This window comes from Maylandia zebra, linkage group LG20, assembly GCF_041146795.1.
Source record: "Maylandia zebra isolate NMK-2024a linkage group LG20, Mzebra_GT3a, whole genome shotgun sequence".
Lineage (NCBI taxonomy): Eukaryota > Metazoa > Chordata > Actinopteri > Cichliformes > Cichlidae > Maylandia > Maylandia zebra.
The window spans coordinates 37,150,070-37,169,619 of NC_135186.1; the positions used below are offsets into that span (position 1 = coordinate 37,150,070).

The 19,550-nt window shown below is 43.2% G+C and overlaps 2 protein-coding genes across 3 annotated transcripts in view; one reads left to right on the plus strand and one right to left on the minus strand.

Moving 5' to 3' along the window:
- The window catches only part of LOC101466206 (PDZ domain-containing protein 4), a 48,513-nt gene extending 34,936 nt beyond the window's left edge, over nucleotides 1-13,577 (plus strand). For both annotated transcript variants that reach the window (XM_004567551.3, XM_076878448.1), the window contains 10 exons: nucleotides 3,117-3,218; nucleotides 5,898-6,361; nucleotides 6,466-6,652; nucleotides 7,660-8,092; nucleotides 8,300-8,714; nucleotides 8,822-8,892; nucleotides 9,070-9,416; nucleotides 10,277-10,417; nucleotides 10,692-10,804; nucleotides 11,806-13,577. In XM_004567551.3, coding sequence (XP_004567608.3) covers nucleotides 3,117-3,218; nucleotides 5,898-6,361; nucleotides 6,466-6,652; nucleotides 7,660-8,092; nucleotides 8,300-8,714; nucleotides 8,822-8,892; nucleotides 9,070-9,416; nucleotides 10,277-10,417; nucleotides 10,692-10,804; nucleotides 11,806-12,049 — 2,517 coding nt within the window. In that variant the 3' untranslated portion in view covers nucleotides 12,050-13,577. The remainder of the gene's footprint in view (nucleotides 1-3,116; nucleotides 3,219-5,897; nucleotides 6,362-6,465; nucleotides 6,653-7,659; nucleotides 8,093-8,299; nucleotides 8,715-8,821; nucleotides 8,893-9,069; nucleotides 9,417-10,276; nucleotides 10,418-10,691; nucleotides 10,805-11,805) is intronic.
- Nucleotides 13,578-14,224: 647 nt separating this feature from the next.
- On the minus strand, nucleotides 14,225-18,742 carry LOC101486566 (CMRF35-like molecule 8). The gene is made up of 6 exons (XM_012923662.4): nucleotides 18,541-18,742; nucleotides 17,555-17,881; nucleotides 17,381-17,440; nucleotides 16,982-17,107; nucleotides 16,873-16,901; nucleotides 14,225-15,613 (listed from the first exon to the last, which is right to left on the minus strand). The coding sequence occupies exons 1-6, from the start codon at nucleotides 18,578-18,580 to the stop codon at nucleotides 15,473-15,475; spliced, it is 723 nt and encodes a 240-aa protein (XP_012779116.3). The 5' UTR covers nucleotides 18,581-18,742; the 3' UTR covers nucleotides 14,225-15,472.
- Nucleotides 18,743-19,550: the final 808 nt, after the last annotated feature.

A 19,550-nucleotide genomic window follows, 5' to 3' on the forward strand; every position in this document is an offset into this window, starting at 1 on the left:
CTTCCACCGCTGCTCCTGAAGGCTGTGTGCAGACACTCGGAGACAAAAGGTGAACTTAAATACAGCTTTAATGCTGAACTCCAAAAAGGTACCAAAACTAAGACTCCAAGGTAAACTTACACAAACAGAACACACAGCAAGATAAGGATAGATGGCGACACAGAGAAACACAGGGCTTAAACACACAGAGGGAGCAATCAGGGAAAGGGTAACAGGAGGGACAACAGCTGGGGCAACTCAGGCCTAACGAGACAAAGGAAGCACAACCAGACACATTAACATGAGACACAGACTTTCAAAGTAAAACAGGAAACATAACACAGACTCACAGGCAGGCACTGCAACAGAGGGAACAGAGACGTAGACCGACACAGAGATACAGCAACAGAACAGAACCCGAAAACACAACTGTGACAAAGAAACCAAACGACTGGAAGTGATAAACAAAGCAAAAATCAAAGTCCAATAATAATTCAATTCTATTTTATTTACATAGCGCCAAATCACAACAAAAGTCGCATCAAGGCGACTTTCTTTGTCATTTAATAATGAACACTCAGAACTCTGGGTCGACAACCCAGGCACCCCAACAGTTCCTCTCTGTTTGTCAGAGAATAGAGACTGGCATAACACAGCTGGCAGTCAATCTTAATGTATCTCATTCTATAGTTCTTGTGCATGAAACGCTGTGCATATGAAACAGCTGCTCTAAAACACAGTGATGGTGAGACGCAGTAAAATAAAGGTAATTAACCTCGAGTCCAGACTAAAAAGGAACCAAATTTGAGTTAGACGTTGTTTGTAATCTGTTACAGAGTGAATATAGACTTAAATAACAAACAGTCAGCTCCTGCTGCCAACATGATGCAGGAAGGAGAAAGAAGAAGGTGTGAAAGCCTGATGTCAAGTTTTGAAATGTGAAAACAGGAAGAAGGATCCCAGAGAAGACGAGCGAGGACAGCTTCGTGCTTTAAGTGAAAACGGGACTCGCAGTAGGGGAATCAAAAAACAGGACAAACAGGAACTACAGGACAAGAGCAGACCAACAAAGGAAATGAGAAGGACACTGCAATCTGAAAAGCTGTCAAATGAAAATGGTATAAATAGAAAAAACACAAACACGTCACCTACAAACTCGGAGCTTAAAACGACCTGCTTGATGGCGTATTGATGCCCAGGCTGCCGTCACTACTTTACCAACCACTGTTAGGCTACCGTGAGGTTGGGCCGTCTGCAGGAGCTTTAAGCACATGGAGTCTGTGGCTGATCCGTTTCACGTGTGTGTGGTTCTTCATGCTTTACGGAGTGCTAACTAATGAAAACCTCACACTGAAGCTACTGTCTGCTTATCATTGTTGAATCCTTAATGCTGATTTAGATTTCCTCTTCATGGGAAACCCCCAAACTCCACAGCCTCATATGTGATACTGCACAGTGAATTCCCCGTACCTTCTGATTGGATGGGAGCTTACAGCCTGCCTTTAACGTTTTCTACTGTCGTGCCCATCAGCGCACAATGTGCTTTGAAGTAGCAGCCAAGAAAGGTGTAATTTAAGTCTACGAGCAGTGAACACCCGTGTGCACACCTGTGTGGATCAGTGCTTGTATTCAAATGGTTTCCCCATGTAATGGTCTGCAAGAGAATGTAGGGCGCCATAGCCCCGTCCCCCAGGGCATGAAGCAGGCATGGAGGAGATCCAGGCCCCAGACATCCAGAGGCCCCAGAGTGCGAGAGCCCAAGGAGGACCACCGGAGGGGCATCGTGCCACCCTCATGGGAAGAGCTGAGGATCCCCAGACGAGGGGTCACCCAGGAGCCACCGAGCAGAAGCTAGAGGGACCTGCACCGGCGTGCCCGCCGGCTCTGCCAGCAGCCAGCTGTGCCAGAGTGAACCGAGCCGCAGGCACAGTTCACTCTGCGGGAGGGCCCCCCGCACCCCGGAGGAGGCCTGACCGAGCAACAGGCGCCAGGCCCCGCCAGGTAGCCACCGGGAGTGAGCCGGTACATACCTGAGCGCCCAGCCCCGGACACCAAGAACCACCAACGCACCGACCTCTGAGGGCATCAGTCACCGGCAGGGAGTGTGGTGAGGGGAGATAGGCCTTGGAGGGCCTGGGAGTTCCCAGAGAGGTGGAGTCTAAGACCCGACCTGACATATAGACACAGACAAACAGGCAGACACAGACACAAACATGCATTCCCACCCTCATGCACACATATACAAACACTCAGCACTCACCCAACGTAAGGATTGACATAAATGGACATGTACACACAATCACACTCCCCAAACATACTCTATACCCCGGGTCCAGGTACCCTCGCCCCCAGAGGGGGAAACAGAACCCAGACCCAAGAGATGTTACCCTTCCCCCCGGGGTGGAGGCAAGCAGACCGTCCCAGGCTCCGCAGCAGCAGGGAGGCCAATCGGACAGCTAACATCTCCTCCCAGCCCCCCCGCCCCGATGGCTAGCATAGAACGGGGGTGTGTGAAGACCCCATACCTCCCTCCTATTAGTTCTAAACCTAAGAGAACAAGTAACAGCATGAGAACATGAGTGCTGCAGATGGACGGGTGAAATTTCGGATTTTTCCTCCAAAAAATGTAAAGAGATACAAAATTCAAAATTCATTACATGTGACAAAGACTGAGTAGTAGTACTCTCAACCACTTTACTGTCTGAGGTGACTTAAGTGGAAGTTTAATTAAGCCTTTTAACATCTGACTGTTCTCAGAGTTTGCCTGTCAAAGCCAAATATGAATAAAATTTATCTTCCTGACATTTCTACTCTCAACCCGCCGACTCACGACCCTGTGAAAACAGTGTCGGGCTAAAGGTAAAGCTGCGATGTGATAAGAATAGAACAGCAGCACCATCATCATGGTAATCCTGCTGTGGACAGATGATGCAAGCACCAGTTCCCATGACATCCATCCCCACAGGGAGGAAGGCCCTTTAAAACAGATGTGCTGTCTCCCTACAAGTGTGGGAAATCCACCAGTGTGGGTATTTTAAAATAAGAAAACATTAAACAAAAGACTAGTTTAAAAAAAAGACAGCTACCTTTTTTATTCCTTCTAATGATTCTAAAATAACTCCTCTCTTCTCTTCCAGATTAACGGCATGGATATTCAGAACAGGGAGGAAGCCGTGGCCATTTTGACCCGAGAGGACAGCATCAACTTCTCCCTGCTTCTGGCCAGGCCCGACATAGAGGTAGCAACACCATTCAACCAGCCTCCTAAAGAAGTGCACATACTTCTACTGATGAATACTAGTCCTCTTTAACACTGATGAAGGTCCTAACTGTGTTTAAAAACACTGAAGGGCACTAAATTGTCCCCAGAGGATGAATCCTACAAACTTTGATTCATCATCTATCCAGTCCCTCCTCGGTCTTTCCTGGTGTTGTGTCCATAATGCATCCTAGTCAGACTCTTCAACCACCTGAATTTGCTCAATAGTTAATAAAATAATCCTAATTCAACCAGTGTGTAAATAAATAAATAACAGTGCTTTCCTTCCTTTTCTGTAACTTCAGGTTGAACACTGTCGCTCCTGTTTCATCACTCAGCTCGCCTGCAGCCCAGTTTACTAACCTACTTTCTGTCACTTGTGCTGCTGTGGGTGGCCGACATGAGAGGAAACCTTCATAAAAATCATATTCTAGTTCACAGCGTGCTTACAGTCCTGGTTTCCTCCAACAGGAACAATATGTGTTTGCTGCTTCTATCCACCAGTCTGTGACCAATGCAGATGGAAACCCAACAGCTGGGTTGACAGTAAATTGATCTTTTTGTTCAAATATTAAGTCTGGAGCTCTGGTGACCTTTCCTGTCTCGCTACAATCATGATGAAATGCACCATATAATGTTTCAGGGTCACATGAATTAGGCAAAACCTTTAGTTTCCTTTTGATCATCACTGAGCTGTAAATGTATCAGCCATTGGGACACACACACACACACACACACACACACACACACACACACACACACACACACACACACACACACACACACACACACACACACACACACACAGCCATGATAAATGTCTCTGGGATGACAGCAGGTCCCACAGTGTGTCCATATCTGCTGACAGAGGAAGAACGGCAGCCAACCATATTCACACATGTCAGCTCAAACACACCTGCACATACATACTTATGGATGATGTTCACAGAGTGTGTGTGTGTGTACTCACATCAACCAGACGAGTGAGCCGTCACTCAGTTACCAACACACACATTTATGACATCTGCATGTCTTCGTTTATGTTTTGCATATATCATGCATGCAGCAGTTCATTCCACCATCATGTAACTCGTGTGTAAAATCATGTAAAAAGCTTACGTAACAATAAAAGCATTCGAATCCACAAACATCCTGTTTCGCACTTCCTACTGTGGAATAAACAGCAACACGCTGTCAGCACAAACGATCACATGTCCAACAAACCTAAAAGCTCAAAGTGTTGGAAGTTCAGAGTGAGGTTTAAGAAAGCCACTGATAACAGCCGACTCCAGTTTATATGACAAAGAAAAGAGACGATCAAAACACAAGATTCATCTTTCTGGAAAATTCTAAGCAATACTTTCTTTTATTCAATGGACAAACTATGGCTGCTTTAGTTCTGACACCCATCTGTCTAATCAGAATAAAACATCTGGATGCTGCCGTCAGCACTACAGTTACTGACCATCACATTCCTGCAGATGAGGAGCTATTTACCTCTTGCCTCTGTCACACGCCGCAGGCATCAGTGCAAATATGAAAGCTTTTTATAATGACTGTATAAAACAAAGAATAGTAGATGAACACACCTCTTAAAATGAATAAAAAATAAATCAATAAAAAGATAAAAATAAATGATAAAAACAAAGAAAATCCCTATAAAAACTCGTAAAATGCCACAGGAGGGGAAAAAAGTGGGTTTCAGAGCTGAAAAGGGAAGAAATGGATCAACAGAGGAAAATGAAGGTGAAATATTCCTTCTGTCAAGATGCTCACAAAAAGTCCAAGCTCTTGTAAATAAAGGCTCATAGTGGATTAGACCCTCTTCAGTCCAATCACATAAAATACATTTTTAGACTTTAGGAGCTCTGAAATATCTCTCATTATAAATATTTACCATCTTCAGGTGGCCTTCCTAACCAGCTGGTTTCTGTACTTTTCAGCAGAGACTATTTTCCACCATGTTTTTATCCATATGTGGGTTTTGAGTAAGTCGCTGGGCCACAACACACTTCAGTGTTCATTTAATAGTGTTTAGCTAACAATGAGAATTTATGTAGACAGTGACAAAACAACCAAGCCTCTGAAAGCGTGAGGGTTTAAACACACACACACACACACACACACACACACACACACACACACACACACACACACACACACACACACACTCAACAAATCAGTACTGTGTGCAGATTTTAACAGACGACAGTACAATGTTGACATTAGTCAAAGTCAAAAAATCAATTTCATAAGGAAACACTGATGCATGAGCTCTCTAATAAGAAATCTGCAGCGTCAATAAAGCACATTAAAGTCACATGAATTCATTTTTCTTGTCAACAACAAACCTGTTACAGCAGCTCCCACAGAATACTCCCATTATAACCCAAGAATGGAGCTGGCAGCACGTTTCTACTCTGTTGTACTGACACTAGTGGGGAAATGTAACTTTTAGCTCTCTGTACTCAGTGATGTGTGACGCTGTGCAGCTCCTGTTAACCCTCAGCTACAGTCTGCACACTGAGCTAACACTCTGTGCTGAAAATCGTTGCCTAACCTGAGAAACTGTTACAAAAGGATTTGTCTCGCTGCAGCATGGCTCTTGACCTCTTTAGTTCATTTTCACCTGGACTGGCTTGTGTCTCTTTGCTTCCAGAATGAAAACCCCATCGATCCAGAGGAGGACATGGAACTGACTCTAGAGGGAGCAGACTTTCCTTCAAACCCACACATTTCATGCTCTCTCAACTCCTCTCATAATACTGGCTACTACCGCCTCCACCAAGGAGGAGAAGGCAGGTCATCCTTTCCTTTAGGAGGAGCAGGGGGAGGCAGAGACGGTGAGGTGGAAGATGAAGAGGATGAAGAAGGAGAGGACGGCGAGCGAGGAGAGAAGGACGACAAAGAGCCACCGGTCCCCCTCCCTCCTCTGCTGAACTTGGCACCTCTGCTGTCCAACAGCCAGGAGCTGGACAGCGGGGTGGGTCGGACAGATGACAGCACCCGCTATGAGGATACATCTGAACATGACCTGCTGGGTGATCAGACCAGTGCCTGTAACACCAACACCACCAACACACCAGGCAGCACCAGGAAGTTCAGACCTGGACCCAGCCCCAGGTACCAGAGAAAAAAAGTTTATTCAAATTATTAAGAAAAAAATGACAAACTCACAAGCTACAATTTGACTTTAAGTGTTTTTCTGCTCGTATTTCTGTACCCAGGCCAAGTCCTAGACCAAGTCCTGGCCTCGGTCCCAGCCCTGGGCATGGTCGAGGAGACGTCACCCCTCCTTTCCTCCATCTGCGCGATCTCCAGCTCAGCTCTGACTCTCTCCCAGGTCTGGACTGGGGAGCTGGAGGAGGAACAGCAGCAGCAGCGTACAGTCCTCACCACCATCACCACCATAAGGTATACTAAATTCAAATCCTATTAGGTGATCATGTTGTTGACTTATTGTCAATAAATAAAAAGCTCTAACCCTGGTACTATCCACTTTGTCTGAAAACAGTCACATACATCAGCACAACTGTGCAGCCACAGACAGTTTGTCTTACCCTGGAGACCACGATCATTTGTCAGGTGTTTGTAAAATACTTCTGCAGGAAACAATGGGCTTGAAACTGAGTACCACTGACATGGATCAGAGTACTCTGATGGACTCCTGCACTGTTGGCTTTGGGATTTCTATGGTGCATTATGAAATGACTACTCTGTGACCGACTGGTAACCTGTCCAGGATGTGCTCTCACTCTATGGTAGCTGGGCCCCGAGTTGTATAAGCGGAAGAAAACAGATTTATAAAAACTGCAGAATAATAAAATGTTTCTTTAAGATGTCCCTAATAATGCAGGCAGACTCTCTGTGGGATGTACTGCATGCTCAGCTGTGACGCTGCACCAGGAAACCCCCAAAGCTGTTATCTGAAGTGGTACTCTTGAGTTGTTTCATAGCAACAAGCCATGGGACCAACACTTCCACTGAAATGGGAATGCAAAAGCAAACACCTACCAGTGCTTGTCAGATATAATGGTACTCTGTTACCAACCATAATGCAGCTATGAAGGGAATTCTATCTGTCATGTCAGAAACATCTGAAGCATTTCTCTGACATTTAAGTTGTGAAGCAGCTGACAAACTACACGCAACACATCTCAGCAACATTTCCTGAGATCTGTCATTGGATACACCATTGATTTAGTATTTAAAAACATACTAATAAATGTTTTTGGTAGATTATTTTGCACTGAAAGGACCCAAACCCAGACTTTGTATTTTGGGTATCCTCAGAAAATATGAAATCATTATTCATATTTATCATGAATAAAAAAGCCGATTGTCAATACATGTATTTGTGGTTACACACCATCATAGTTAATGAGCTCTATCTGATGTTACACCTCATGTCCAACCTGCAGCATTACCACCACCATCACCAGCCTCTGACAATGACCATGATGATGCCGGGCCTGACGGAGGAAGAGTGCCAGCGTTACCAAGAGCTGTTAGAGATCAAATATCAGTATGAGAGACATTTGGAAAGACGCCGGAGAGAGCTGGAAAAGGAAACCACTGAAGCAGAAGTTAAAGGCCGAGAGGAGGGGGACGAGGCAGCAGAGGAAGCTGAAGGCACAGCTTCTGAATCGGTAGTGGACGTGAACAGCAAAGAGATGCCAAGTGAGCACGAGTTGGCGTTGATCGAGGAGGAGCTGCGCCACCTGGAGTTTAAGTGTCGCAACATTCTCCGAGCGCAAAAGATGCAGCAGCTCAGGGAGAGATGTCTGAAAGCCTGGATGATGGAGGAGGAGACGGTGGCAGGTGGAGCGGGCCGACCAGGACCCTCTGAAGGAGGTAACAACCAGCACCAGGGTAGGAAACAAATAACATCCGGACGTCTTTAGGAAACATGTGAATTATGACACAGAATTATACTAGGAAAAAAACTGTGATAAAACAACAAGCCATCATTTATGTATCCAGTTTACTTTGGTGTCATTAGACAAAGCAAAGCAGTTTTGATTTTTAACAGTTCATTCATTTCTATTTCTGAACTTATAGATTTGCATAACGAGGATAATGACGATCCTCATCACCACGAGTTGTCAGCCATCAACGAACTCCCGGAGCGCGAGCGATCGGATGACAAAGACAGCACCAGTGCCTACAACACCGGAGGGGAAAGCTGCCGGAGCACGCCATTGGTCAGCACCGAGCAGATCCCGCCTCTTCAGGAGGATGAAGATGAAGGAGGCAGACGCCTGACCTCTCCACCTCCGCTCCTCCCCCTCAGTCGCCTCCCCCCTCTAAATTCCCCCCTCACTCCTCGACGTCACAGGAGGGACCGAGACAGAGAGCGGCGTCACTCAAACCTCAGCTGCTCCTTCTCCCCGAGCACCTACAGGAAGTACGAAACCTCCAATGGAAACTTTGCAAACGGCTCAAGCTCCACCCCCTCTACGCCTTCAAAGTTCAGGTGTTGGTTTTGCTGCAATGAGCGTTCTTTCTATTTCCATATGCATATTGACCTTTGTGATATGTTTTAATAATAGTGGATATTTTGATGTATTTTGCCTTCATCAGATCTCTGACCAGAGAAACGGGGTCAGCTTCTAGGAGGGGTATGGCTGATGGAGGGCGGAGCTCCAGAGCAGGTATAATCTTTCTCTGTAAGCATATCGGGGTCATTTTAAGAGCCTTTCCACAGGTTTATAATGAAGAAACAAGCATATGAGCTAAAGAACACTTTCCTTTAAACTGATGTTTGTGGGTAACGTCTAAAACTTCTTTCTGGTTTTTGATGATCATTTCCATCACTTCTATGACTGCAGGTGGAGCCCCCTACAGGCCTGAAGGTGGAAGTGCAGAGTCGAGCCCCTATTTCACCCGGAGGCAGCACAGACACAGCAAACCGTTAGAGCGCTATCAGAGCTGCATGACCCTGCCCTCCGAGGGTCTGGTGGACCCCCTGGACCGAGTGAGAGACAGCGGCAGGGCAGACGGGGAGGAGAGGGGGGTAGCCACAGGCAGCAGTGGGCCGGCAAGCCCCAGGAGTGTGAACAGCGCCCCCTGTGGCCTGGAGGACCACCGTGCAGGTGCCTCACGGTTAGGACTGGCCTTACCTCTTGGACTGACTCACTCATCACCAAACGCGTCTCCACAGCGCATGGAGTGGAAGGTAAACGGTGCAATAGCACTGAAGGGAAAAGAATAAACTGGTGGAGTAGCTGCAAAATGACCAGTCCAGCATATCAAGGGACTCATCACAGGTTCCTCTCCTACAAGGCTGGATATCATTTGATGTCTGAGAAAACCCTCTGGCCTTAATAACAACTACAAGATTGTTGTTTTTGATTATGATCGCCAGCAAAGAGATTAATTGTTTCCCTGCTGTGTTTTTATTCTTTTTGGTGGTTTCTTTTTTTCCTCTCAGCAGGTGATCAAGCAGGTTGTCAGTGTCTGTTCTCTCTCCATCCTTCTTCTGCTCTATTTTTCTTTTGCTCTCCTTCTGTTAACTCTCTTCCCAACCTCTCTTTTTTCCTTTCCCCCCGTCCCCTGTCTTCTCTGTTCTAATTGTAATAAGTCCAAATGAAAACAATAAAAATAAATAATAACAATAATAACAAAGGTCAAATAAAATATGTCAGTCAAGTGGACCAGTATAGCAAAAGCTGTAACGGTCTACTTGATTGCTACAGTGCTGGACGGGACATTCAAAAAAATCTAAAAAAGAAATTAGTTGTTCATCAAAATGATACAGAAGCTACTGTGGCCCAGTTTAACATGGTTCACTACTGTAAAGCACTGAAAATGATGTCAAGTGATTTACATGATTTTCAGCTTAAGACAACTGAGCTACTGGAGCTACGTAATCAATAGAAAATAAACTTTCTACATTCAGCTTAAAGACTCAAGGCTGAAGAAAAGCAAGAGATCCAACAGCAGCATGCAGCAACAGAAACATTTCAAAGAGAGCTGAAACTTTAAATGTCTGGTCTTCCGTTGACATGAGATGCTAGGTGTTCTTTTCGTGTCCAGGTAAAGATTCGCAGCGATGGGACTCGTTATGTGGCCAAGCGGCCGGTCAGAGATCGTCTGCTGAAGGCCAGAGCCATGAAGATCCGCGAGGAACGCAGCGGCATGACGACAGACGACGACGCTGCCAGTGAAATGAAACAGGTAGAGTCTGCAAACATTAATGACAACATGTCACTGGACTAAAAGAGCTGAGATTCAAACAAAAAGTATGTCCAGTATGTGCTGTTACTTGTTTTCTGACGAGCAAATCTCGATTCATCGCCACAAACATGCTGTGACATCGTTTTCAACTGTCATTAAATCCTAGTTTACATAAAACAGAAGTACTTTAGCCCTTATATTTTGCTTCTGAGCCCAATAAACATGACAAAGTCTCATTAAACCAGCTTTAAACTGGTTTCTGTCCTCTGCACAGGGTCGATACTGGAGCAAAGAGGAGAGGAAGCAGCAGCTGCTGAGAGCTCGAGAGTACAGAAGAAGAAGAGAGTTCATGATGCAGAGCCGCCTGGACTACATGAGAGGAGACAGGTACGGGGCGAAATCTACAACGACACCCCAGAAGTTCAGTCATTATTACAGATGCAAACATAAAAGGTGCCACATTTATCCTCAGAGCATGAAGTTCATCACTGTCAGAGGTCTTTTCAACTGTCGTCTGTCGGAAGAAATGATGGTGGTGAAATGACACATTTACTTTTGACTAATGTTTAAAACGTTGTGCCATGTTTACCCACCTCTGTATTCATCAGCACAGTTGGTGTGAAAATCCTCGTTAATCCGGACCAACAATCCATCAGTCAAACGGCCATCGTGGTTTTCTGTAAATACAGACACTAAAACGGTGAATTCTTTGTGGGTCAGTGAGCCATTACAGACCCGAGATCCTTGAGATCACCTGTGAAATCCTGTCAGCACAGACATTTAAAGGGTCAGAGGTCAGGAGAGAAGAGCGGAAACCTCACATACCTTCAAAGTAGATAACCCGTTACGCAAAATAATTATAGAGACACTGGTGCTGCAAATCAATGTTTTTAAATCACAGGTCTGAATTCATTGGTCCAACTCACGGTGCTCAACTGATGAGTGACGGCAGATTACAGGAGGACACGTAATGAACACGCTGAATAATTCATATTGTACTATTACACACATACTGATATTACACTGCAGTGCAGCTTTTTGATTTTATATGTAGCTTTAAATGTTGCGTAACTTTGTTATGCGCTGAAATGTCGTATCTGTGGCTCCGACCCTCCGACGAGTTCCTCAGGATTCCCTTCAAACAGTAACTTCATGTGTGCAGTTGTATGAAAAGAAAGAAGTTTGAGGTGTCTGCATGTTGAGTTTTTTTTAATTTTATTTTAACAGCTCCCACCTACTGGTGAGAGCCACAGGACTCAATCGTGCAGTACACAAGTGGCTTAAAAAAGTGTTTACACAAAAACAAAATAGAGAAAAAGAAGGAAAATGACACATTTACTTCATTACGTGAAGTTCGTGAAGGCACTGATCAGTCTTTTTATTTTCAGGGATCTTTTGTCATCAACAGGGGGCGCTGAAGAGCCCCATTTATCCCAGAGCCTCCAGTTTAATGTGCAGCATAACTCACCCAGCAGCAACATCCTGCAGCTGAGCCAGAAGAAAATCACAAAGAGGAGGAATCGTCGCATTCTCGACAACTGGATCACCATCCAGGAGCTGCTGGCTCACGGCTCGAGGTCACCGGATGGAAAGAAAATTTACAACCCTCTGCTGTCTGTCACTACTGTGTGACCTCAACAAGGAGACCATGGAAACACACAGTGTGGACCTAGAAGCTCAACGCTCTTTCTTTGTGGAGTTAAAAACATGAACACACCAGAAAGAGAGAAACTTAAAGAATTATAAACAAAGGTGGATAAGAAGAGGAGAGACTTAAAACAGAAGCATTTGGCCTCAGAGGAGGAATCCTCCGAGCATGAAAAGGAAAGAACAGAGATGAGTGCAAACAGAGAATGAAGCTAACAATCCTCTTCACTTTCTGACGTCACTTCAAACTCATTAGAGATACACGTGAGGACGCATGAGCCTCGAAAGGAAACAGAAACGTCCTGTTCTGGCCTCGGCTGTGACAGTCTGAAAACAAGCACAGGTTTGATCTCCTGGTCCTTCAACCAGGTGCACAGTCACATCGCTGTTAATTACACATTTTTCTGTGAATAGCAAATTTGTGCTCATGCTAAGACTTTTCCATCAAGACAAAATGACTGTAAGTGTAATTTTAAGAGAAAAAAAGGCCAGAAGACGTTTATGGAGGATTGAAACTGAAAACATCACAAATAAAGGAAGGAAAACATGAACGTTTTCTTTCACATTCATTATTTCTTTCTGTCCGTGTTGCTACTGAACATGAAGCAGATTCTAGGTTGGACCCCCCCGTCAGCCTTATGTTTGCTGTGTCTGTCCTCCACACTGGTCGCAGGTGTGAGAGCTCTCTGTGATAAACTGGCAGCCAGTTCAGGGTGGACGCTGCTTCTGACCCCGTGGACCCTCGATAGGAACAATATTCCTGCCACCAACAATTGGATGAGCGACATTTATCCCTGTATGATATATGACATGCCTACTTATCTATCCAAATGTATTGTTGTTCATTCAAAACAAATCAGTTTGGAAAGAAATAGGAGTGAAAATTCCAAGACTTTATACATAAAAAATAAATAAAGTAATTCATTTAATAACAAACTATATGAATGAAATGATTACAAAATGATAAAAAACAAACACTAAAAACTGTAAAGATTCATGGATCTGAAAGGTTTTGGTCCTTCATGAACTCCTCACGTGCGAAGCAGCGCCAGGAAGGAAGTGACATCACTGTTTAAGGACAATACATATTTACTCAAACATTTACTGATACTGAGTAAAATATGATTACAATACTACTACTAGCTGCTGTGTGATCTGTGCTGTCATGGTTACGTTACACAACACCCGTCTTCTGATCATCATTTGTAAATCGCTTTCTCAGAAAACCTTTTAAAGTTATAACTTTTGTAAACAGTTTATTCATGTTGACGGTTGATACATGTTAAATGTTGAGTCTCATATTGTTGTTAAAATTTTATAAATTTTATAGATTGTGTTGTTTATCCTGCAGGAGCGAGCTGCAGGTCCGTCGTTGTGCTGGACGCTGTGCAGGTGTTCAACAGAGAATGCATGAAAATGATGTACTGGACTATTATTGGATGTCATTCTTAAAGTGCTGTAAAGTACATTCTTAGCAGTGAGAGGTGTGAAAGTGTTCAAATAAAATAAAAAGGCAAATGAGAAATAAAACGTGTTTCCTGCTTTCTTTGATATATTTGGACATCTGTTTGTTTTAATTTATCAGCTGACAGAAATGTATTTACTTTAGTAATGAATCTTAAAGAAATAATGCTGCTAAGATTAAGGAAAAAACAGGTAAAAGAGTTTTGCTGACACGTTTGAATTTCTTTTAGTTTCCACCAAGAAGTTAAAGCCTTTGTCACTTTGTCACTGCAGTGTGGTTGTGTAGTAAGAGTCTGCAGCTCCGCATCAGTGTGCTCAGTACTTCATACTGTCTGTGGATATATTATGAAAAATGTTGATCAGCAGGCCGAGTGATGCTCATTTTGGATATTTTGGCTCCTATCAGAGGTAATAATGCCCATTTAGGGAACAGCTCTTTGTGTTTGACGTGTCCACAGTCAGATCGTCTCTCTTGTGAAACAAAAGCAGGAAGATAGAAGTCAGTGACATCATCAAGATGTGACTAAAAAGACTAGCCTAACTTTAGCTGCTTTGCCTTTATTGCTTCCTAATTAACACCATGTTCTGTGTGACTGTTAGGAGCCTCAGTTACAGTTAAATATAAATCAAACATACATCTATGAGACACCACGATGAAAGAGACACAAAACAACTCCAGTTTGTTCCACTTTTTATTCTCTGCGGTTGTTTTTGTTAAATTGTTAATGACCCTTTGGGTCTCTGTACCCAGTTGTTCTGGTCCGTTTTCCAAATATGATAATAAAGGATCACAGTCAGCTTTGTGCTTCTATCAAAGGACCTGAATGTGTGCAGGGAGTGAAGAAAATCATATTCTGTCGAACCAAGCGAACACTTTCACAGTGTGGACGTCACACGTCACATCCATCACAATAAAACCTGAAATCCACATTTTGTAGAAGCTGTAAATATTATAAATGCTGTAAAATTCATAACAAAGTAAAGGATGTAGTTTTAGAGTGTGTATAATAGACGCACACCAAATGCTGAACAAGTCAGGAGGAAATTATTGGTCAACAGTGACACCTGCTGGGTGGATGTGGAAGCACTTTTCACATGTTTGAGCTGAGGTGGGTGTTAGAGTTCCCCTCTGTGACGCCCCAAGAGACACTGATACCACATTAAATAGTCTAGAAAAAGCATTGAGCTTAATATTCAGTTAAATGCAATTTCATTTTAAAGCTTTTTTACATTTTAGCATTGATATTTGATATTTTTCAATCATTTTTCATCTTACACGTTTACACCGTCGTAGACAAGAGCGTGTTAGTCTTTGAGGACAGTGCGCTCCTTCCTGCTTGTATATGAGTCACTTGCTGATTTGTTTTGTCTGACGAGTTCAGAATCAGTTTGTTTCTGTCAATGAAATTTGATTTTAAATCAACAGTTTTTATTATACAGGGTAATGAATGACAGCATGTGAAACCTTGTCAAGGTGACTTAAGACTAAAATAATAAAATCAAATAAAAATGAACGTAATACTACTCAAAATATCAAAACATGAAAGAAAGCTTAGAATCTGGACAAAGTAGTAAAATAAAAATAAACATAGTAAACGTAAAAAAATCACAGTAAGAGAAGGAACGATTTCAGTGTGAGGTAAGAGTCGCATTTCACAGACGGTACACACACCAGTGTGTTTGTTACAGGAGGCCAATCACAAACTCACTATTACTTCATAATGTGCCAACAGGTGCGCTGACGCTTACGAGGGTGTTGGATCATTTCTGTGGACCAAGTTGTATTTAGGAATATCACTTCCTCATGTGTCCCAAACACAAACTCAGGTTGACGCCCATGACCTACATGTAGCTTCTATTTATTTATTTATTTTTATAAGACGTGTGATCATACACGTGGGTATAAAACTTTAGAAAACATCCGTTTTTCACCGATATTTGTAATCACTCTTGAATCCCCTTGTGAATCGTGTGAGTGTGTAAGAGTGTCGAGTAGGTTGTGTCCTGGTCACTCCTGATTGGATCGAGGCTCTCGTAGATGGCGTCTTCACGTGTGTGAAAAACGGAGTTTTCATAAGGTTCAATCTGAAAATAGAAACAACAGTTTTAAAAGTTTGTTGGGTGAGAATGTTTCCACTGAAATGAAACTTAAACAGACTTTTGTTAGGGTTCCTGGGTCGGTGACCCAGTGTTTTGTGTTTTTGGTTATTTGATTTTGTTATTTCTTTATATTCTAGCTTTGCTTTACGGGTTTTTCTTAAGTTAAGGTCCTCTGGGTGGGGTTTGGTTAGAGTTTTAGTGTTTTGGTTTTCTGTCTGTGTTCCTTTGTTGCTGTCTTCCCTGTCTGCTGTATTTCCACGTCCAGTCAGTGTCTGTCTGCCCTGGTCCCACGTCTCTGTTCCCTTTGTTTTAGTGCTTGCCTGTGAGTCTGTTTATGTTTCCTGTTTTACTTTGGAAGTCCATGTCTGATGTTAATGTGTCTGGTTGTGCTTCCTTTGTCTCGTCAGTTCTGATTTGCCCCAGCTGTGTTTCCCTCCTGTTATTCATTCCCTGATTGCTCCCTCTGTGTATTTAAGCCCTGTGTTTCTCTGTGTCCATGTCGTGATCTACTGTTTATTTTGCTGTGTGTTTTGCCAGTCCACCGGTGTTAGTTTATTTTGAGTTTTTCCCAGTTATGTTATGTTTGCGTTCAGCATTAAAGCTGTTTTGGTTTAAGTTTGTCTCTGGAGTCTGCATCTGGGGTCCTAGCCCTGTCCGCACACAGCCGTCACCTAACAACTTTAAGTTTCCTTTAACTCCGCCCAGCTCTTCAAATAATCCTGCTTGTGTTGCCATCTAGTGGTGACAACTATGTGTGAGTTACACGGGCGTGGCATCCCTCTGAGATATGATGCGCGGGCAGCACGGTGAGCTGCCAGCTCGGCTTTTCTCTTTGTAATGTTGCTTTCATGGTGAAACTACCCTTTGCTGTGGTTCTGTTTACTCTGCATTTCATGCAACAGATACATTCACATATGCTTAGAGCTGAGGATGTCATTTCTAATAAACCCCTCTTTGATTCTGCTTTGGGGTAATCTGAATACATTTCTGTATAGATGGAGATACAAATAAATGACATTCTCACACTCTCTGAGGTTCAGACAGATTTCTTTTAGGTTTGGATGCATTTTATTCCAAGTATCTAAAACAATCTGTGTTACTGCACTGAGCCTGTCAGCTGATGGTTGGAGGGATTTGCTTTCCTGACTTTCCTGCTGGGTTTAGACAGTGATTAGGTTCAAGAAAAAAAATAGTGCACATGGTCAACAATGACAGTAAAAACAATAAATAAAAATAAACAGTACCTTTGTGTTTCTGTAATCAAGGGTTACTCCTGTGAAACGGAGACAAACAACAGTCTTGATTTGAACTCATAGTAAAGAAATGATAAACATGCAGTTGGAGAACACTCACCATCAACCTTCCTCTGTGTCTTCTTCTTGCAGCGCAGGAACAGAACGGCTGCCAACACCAAAACGACCACAGGAACACATACAACCAGAGGCAGGAAGTGCTCTGAGCGTGTGTCAGAGACTGAGGCTGAGGAAAATGAGAAGGGATGTGACGAGCCACCAATCAGAAGAAAGATGGCATTAATGGAGAAAGAGCTATAAGACCCCGCTGTTAGAAACAGACTAGGTCCATTTTGAAATGTATTAAGTTTTATTAACTGATTGTGAATTTTGAGTTTGTCATGCAGTCACTTGCTGAACATATCTGCATTTTCTTGGGATTTTTATGCTTTTCAGCACAAAATGTTGTTTTTGAGGCATCACACAGTTTAAGCTCTGCACCTTTAAACTCACGTCTTACCTTCGCTGCCTTGAGACAGAGTGGTCGAAGGTGTGGAGCTGGGTGAGCTGGTAGTTGGAGCTGTGAACAACAGTGAAACGTCGTCTGTTAAACAGAGGTGAACTTTTCATTTTTCAAATATCCTAAAACAAGTCAATTTCTGGTAAATGTTAATAATAATCTAATAAAACTCACCAGCTTTAACAATGAGTTTAACCTCCTGTTCTGAATTCCCAAAGAAACTGCTCAGACCACACTTGTAACGCCCAGCGTCAGACATGGTCAGTGGCTTGATGGTCACAAACAGGACAGGAGAATGCACTGTACCTTCATATTCAATGCTATATTTGCCTTTTTGTGCTTTTTCCTCAGATGTTTCAATAAGAACATTGCCTGGATTGCAATTTTCCTTACAGAAGAACTTCCTGTTTCCAGAGAAAGAAAAGTGGCATCGCACTGTGATGCCTTGTCCTTCAGTTCCTGTTACTGATATAACCTGTGCACTGATGAGCCCACACAACTCTGCTGGGAAGAGAAGAAGCATACTCAAAACACGTAACCTGGTAGTGAAACGTGTGACGATAGCAGAAGCAACAGTGAGCAACGTTCAGCCTTTCACAGTTACTGCTGTCGGATTAGTTAATTTTATTAGTCCTAAAATACATAAAGCTTGATAACGTCTCTGAGACAAGTTTAGATTGTTTGTAGTTTGTCTTTAGTTCAGTGCAGAGTGCTGGCTGTGTGGTGAGAGAGCTGTAAAACAAGGTCAATTGTGTCATTTCCTTATTCTATAAACAGACACCTGCAAACAGCAGACGCACGTCTCGTACCGGCCAGCTCGCTTTAACAAACGTATGTAGCAAGCAAACAAAATAATCTTTCATTATGTGCTTCTTTTCAATTTTCTGAAGGTGTGAAAGATTTCTGGAGACGGAGCGTGCACAGGCGACACCTGATAGCAGTAACTCGCATCACTACACGCACAGAGGGAGCGGTCCTCACTTTGTTTTTACTCTATTTTAAAGCTTTTGAACTTTAAAAGATAAAAACAAACTGTGAATCTTGATCTCATATGGAACAGAGACTGGACTAAAGTAAAAGAAAGAATAAAAACAAGTGTCTCACCAATCAAATGTGGCCTTGTGCCTAAAACAAGCCCCTTAAAGAATTAAAGATCTCACCATATATGATGCAGCAGAGCAGAAGAGGCTGGAAATTCATTGTTCTGGAGAAAAGTCATCAAACTGACACAGAGCACTCTGAACTGTCTTGTCACCTCGCTTGCTTTGCCGTGTTTGATCAGTCAGGAAGTTCTGATTTTGAAAGCTGATACGTCCTTCCTCTTTTCTCCCTTCTTCTGTGTAACTGTCCTTACAAGATAAATGACGCAACCAATCTCAAACTTTTGAGATAAATGTTTCTTTATCATTTTATTAATAGTTTCTCTTCCTGTATGTCTTGAACATAGATGAGGATGTGGCTTTGTATTTTTCTTTCAGTTCTCTGTCTTGACCGCTGCATCCACTATAAATGTTCAGCTCTGAATGAGACGTTCACCGAACCTTCAGTTTATGTTTCCATTTGTTTCTCCAGGAAACAAATAAGAAATCAGACTTTACATCGACTTTTAAATTAAGTCACGTGTGAATATTTGCAGTAATACTGTAATACGTAAAGCTGGTTCAGGGACCCAAACTTACATCACACTGTAGGAACAATGGTGGCGTGTTTGTGCTGACAGGAAATGGTTGTTTTTCGGACAGTATGAAGATTTAATCATCTACCACACACACACACACACACACACACACACACACACACACACACACACACACACACACAGGCACACAGGCACACACACACACACTCGCACAAACAGACGCACATGCACGCACACACACACATGCACACAAACGCACGCATGCACATACACACACACACGCATGCACACACGCACAGGCACACACACACTCGCACAAACAGACGCACACACACACGCACGCACACACAAACAGACGCACACACACACACAAACAGATGCACACACACACAGGCACAAACGCACACAGACACACACAAATACAAATGTGTCTATCACACAATTACAGTTTTTTCTGATTGCTTAAGCACATTTTTTGTAACTATTGGCTAATTTTGCAAAACTCTTCACACAAATAAGAAAACCTGTCAC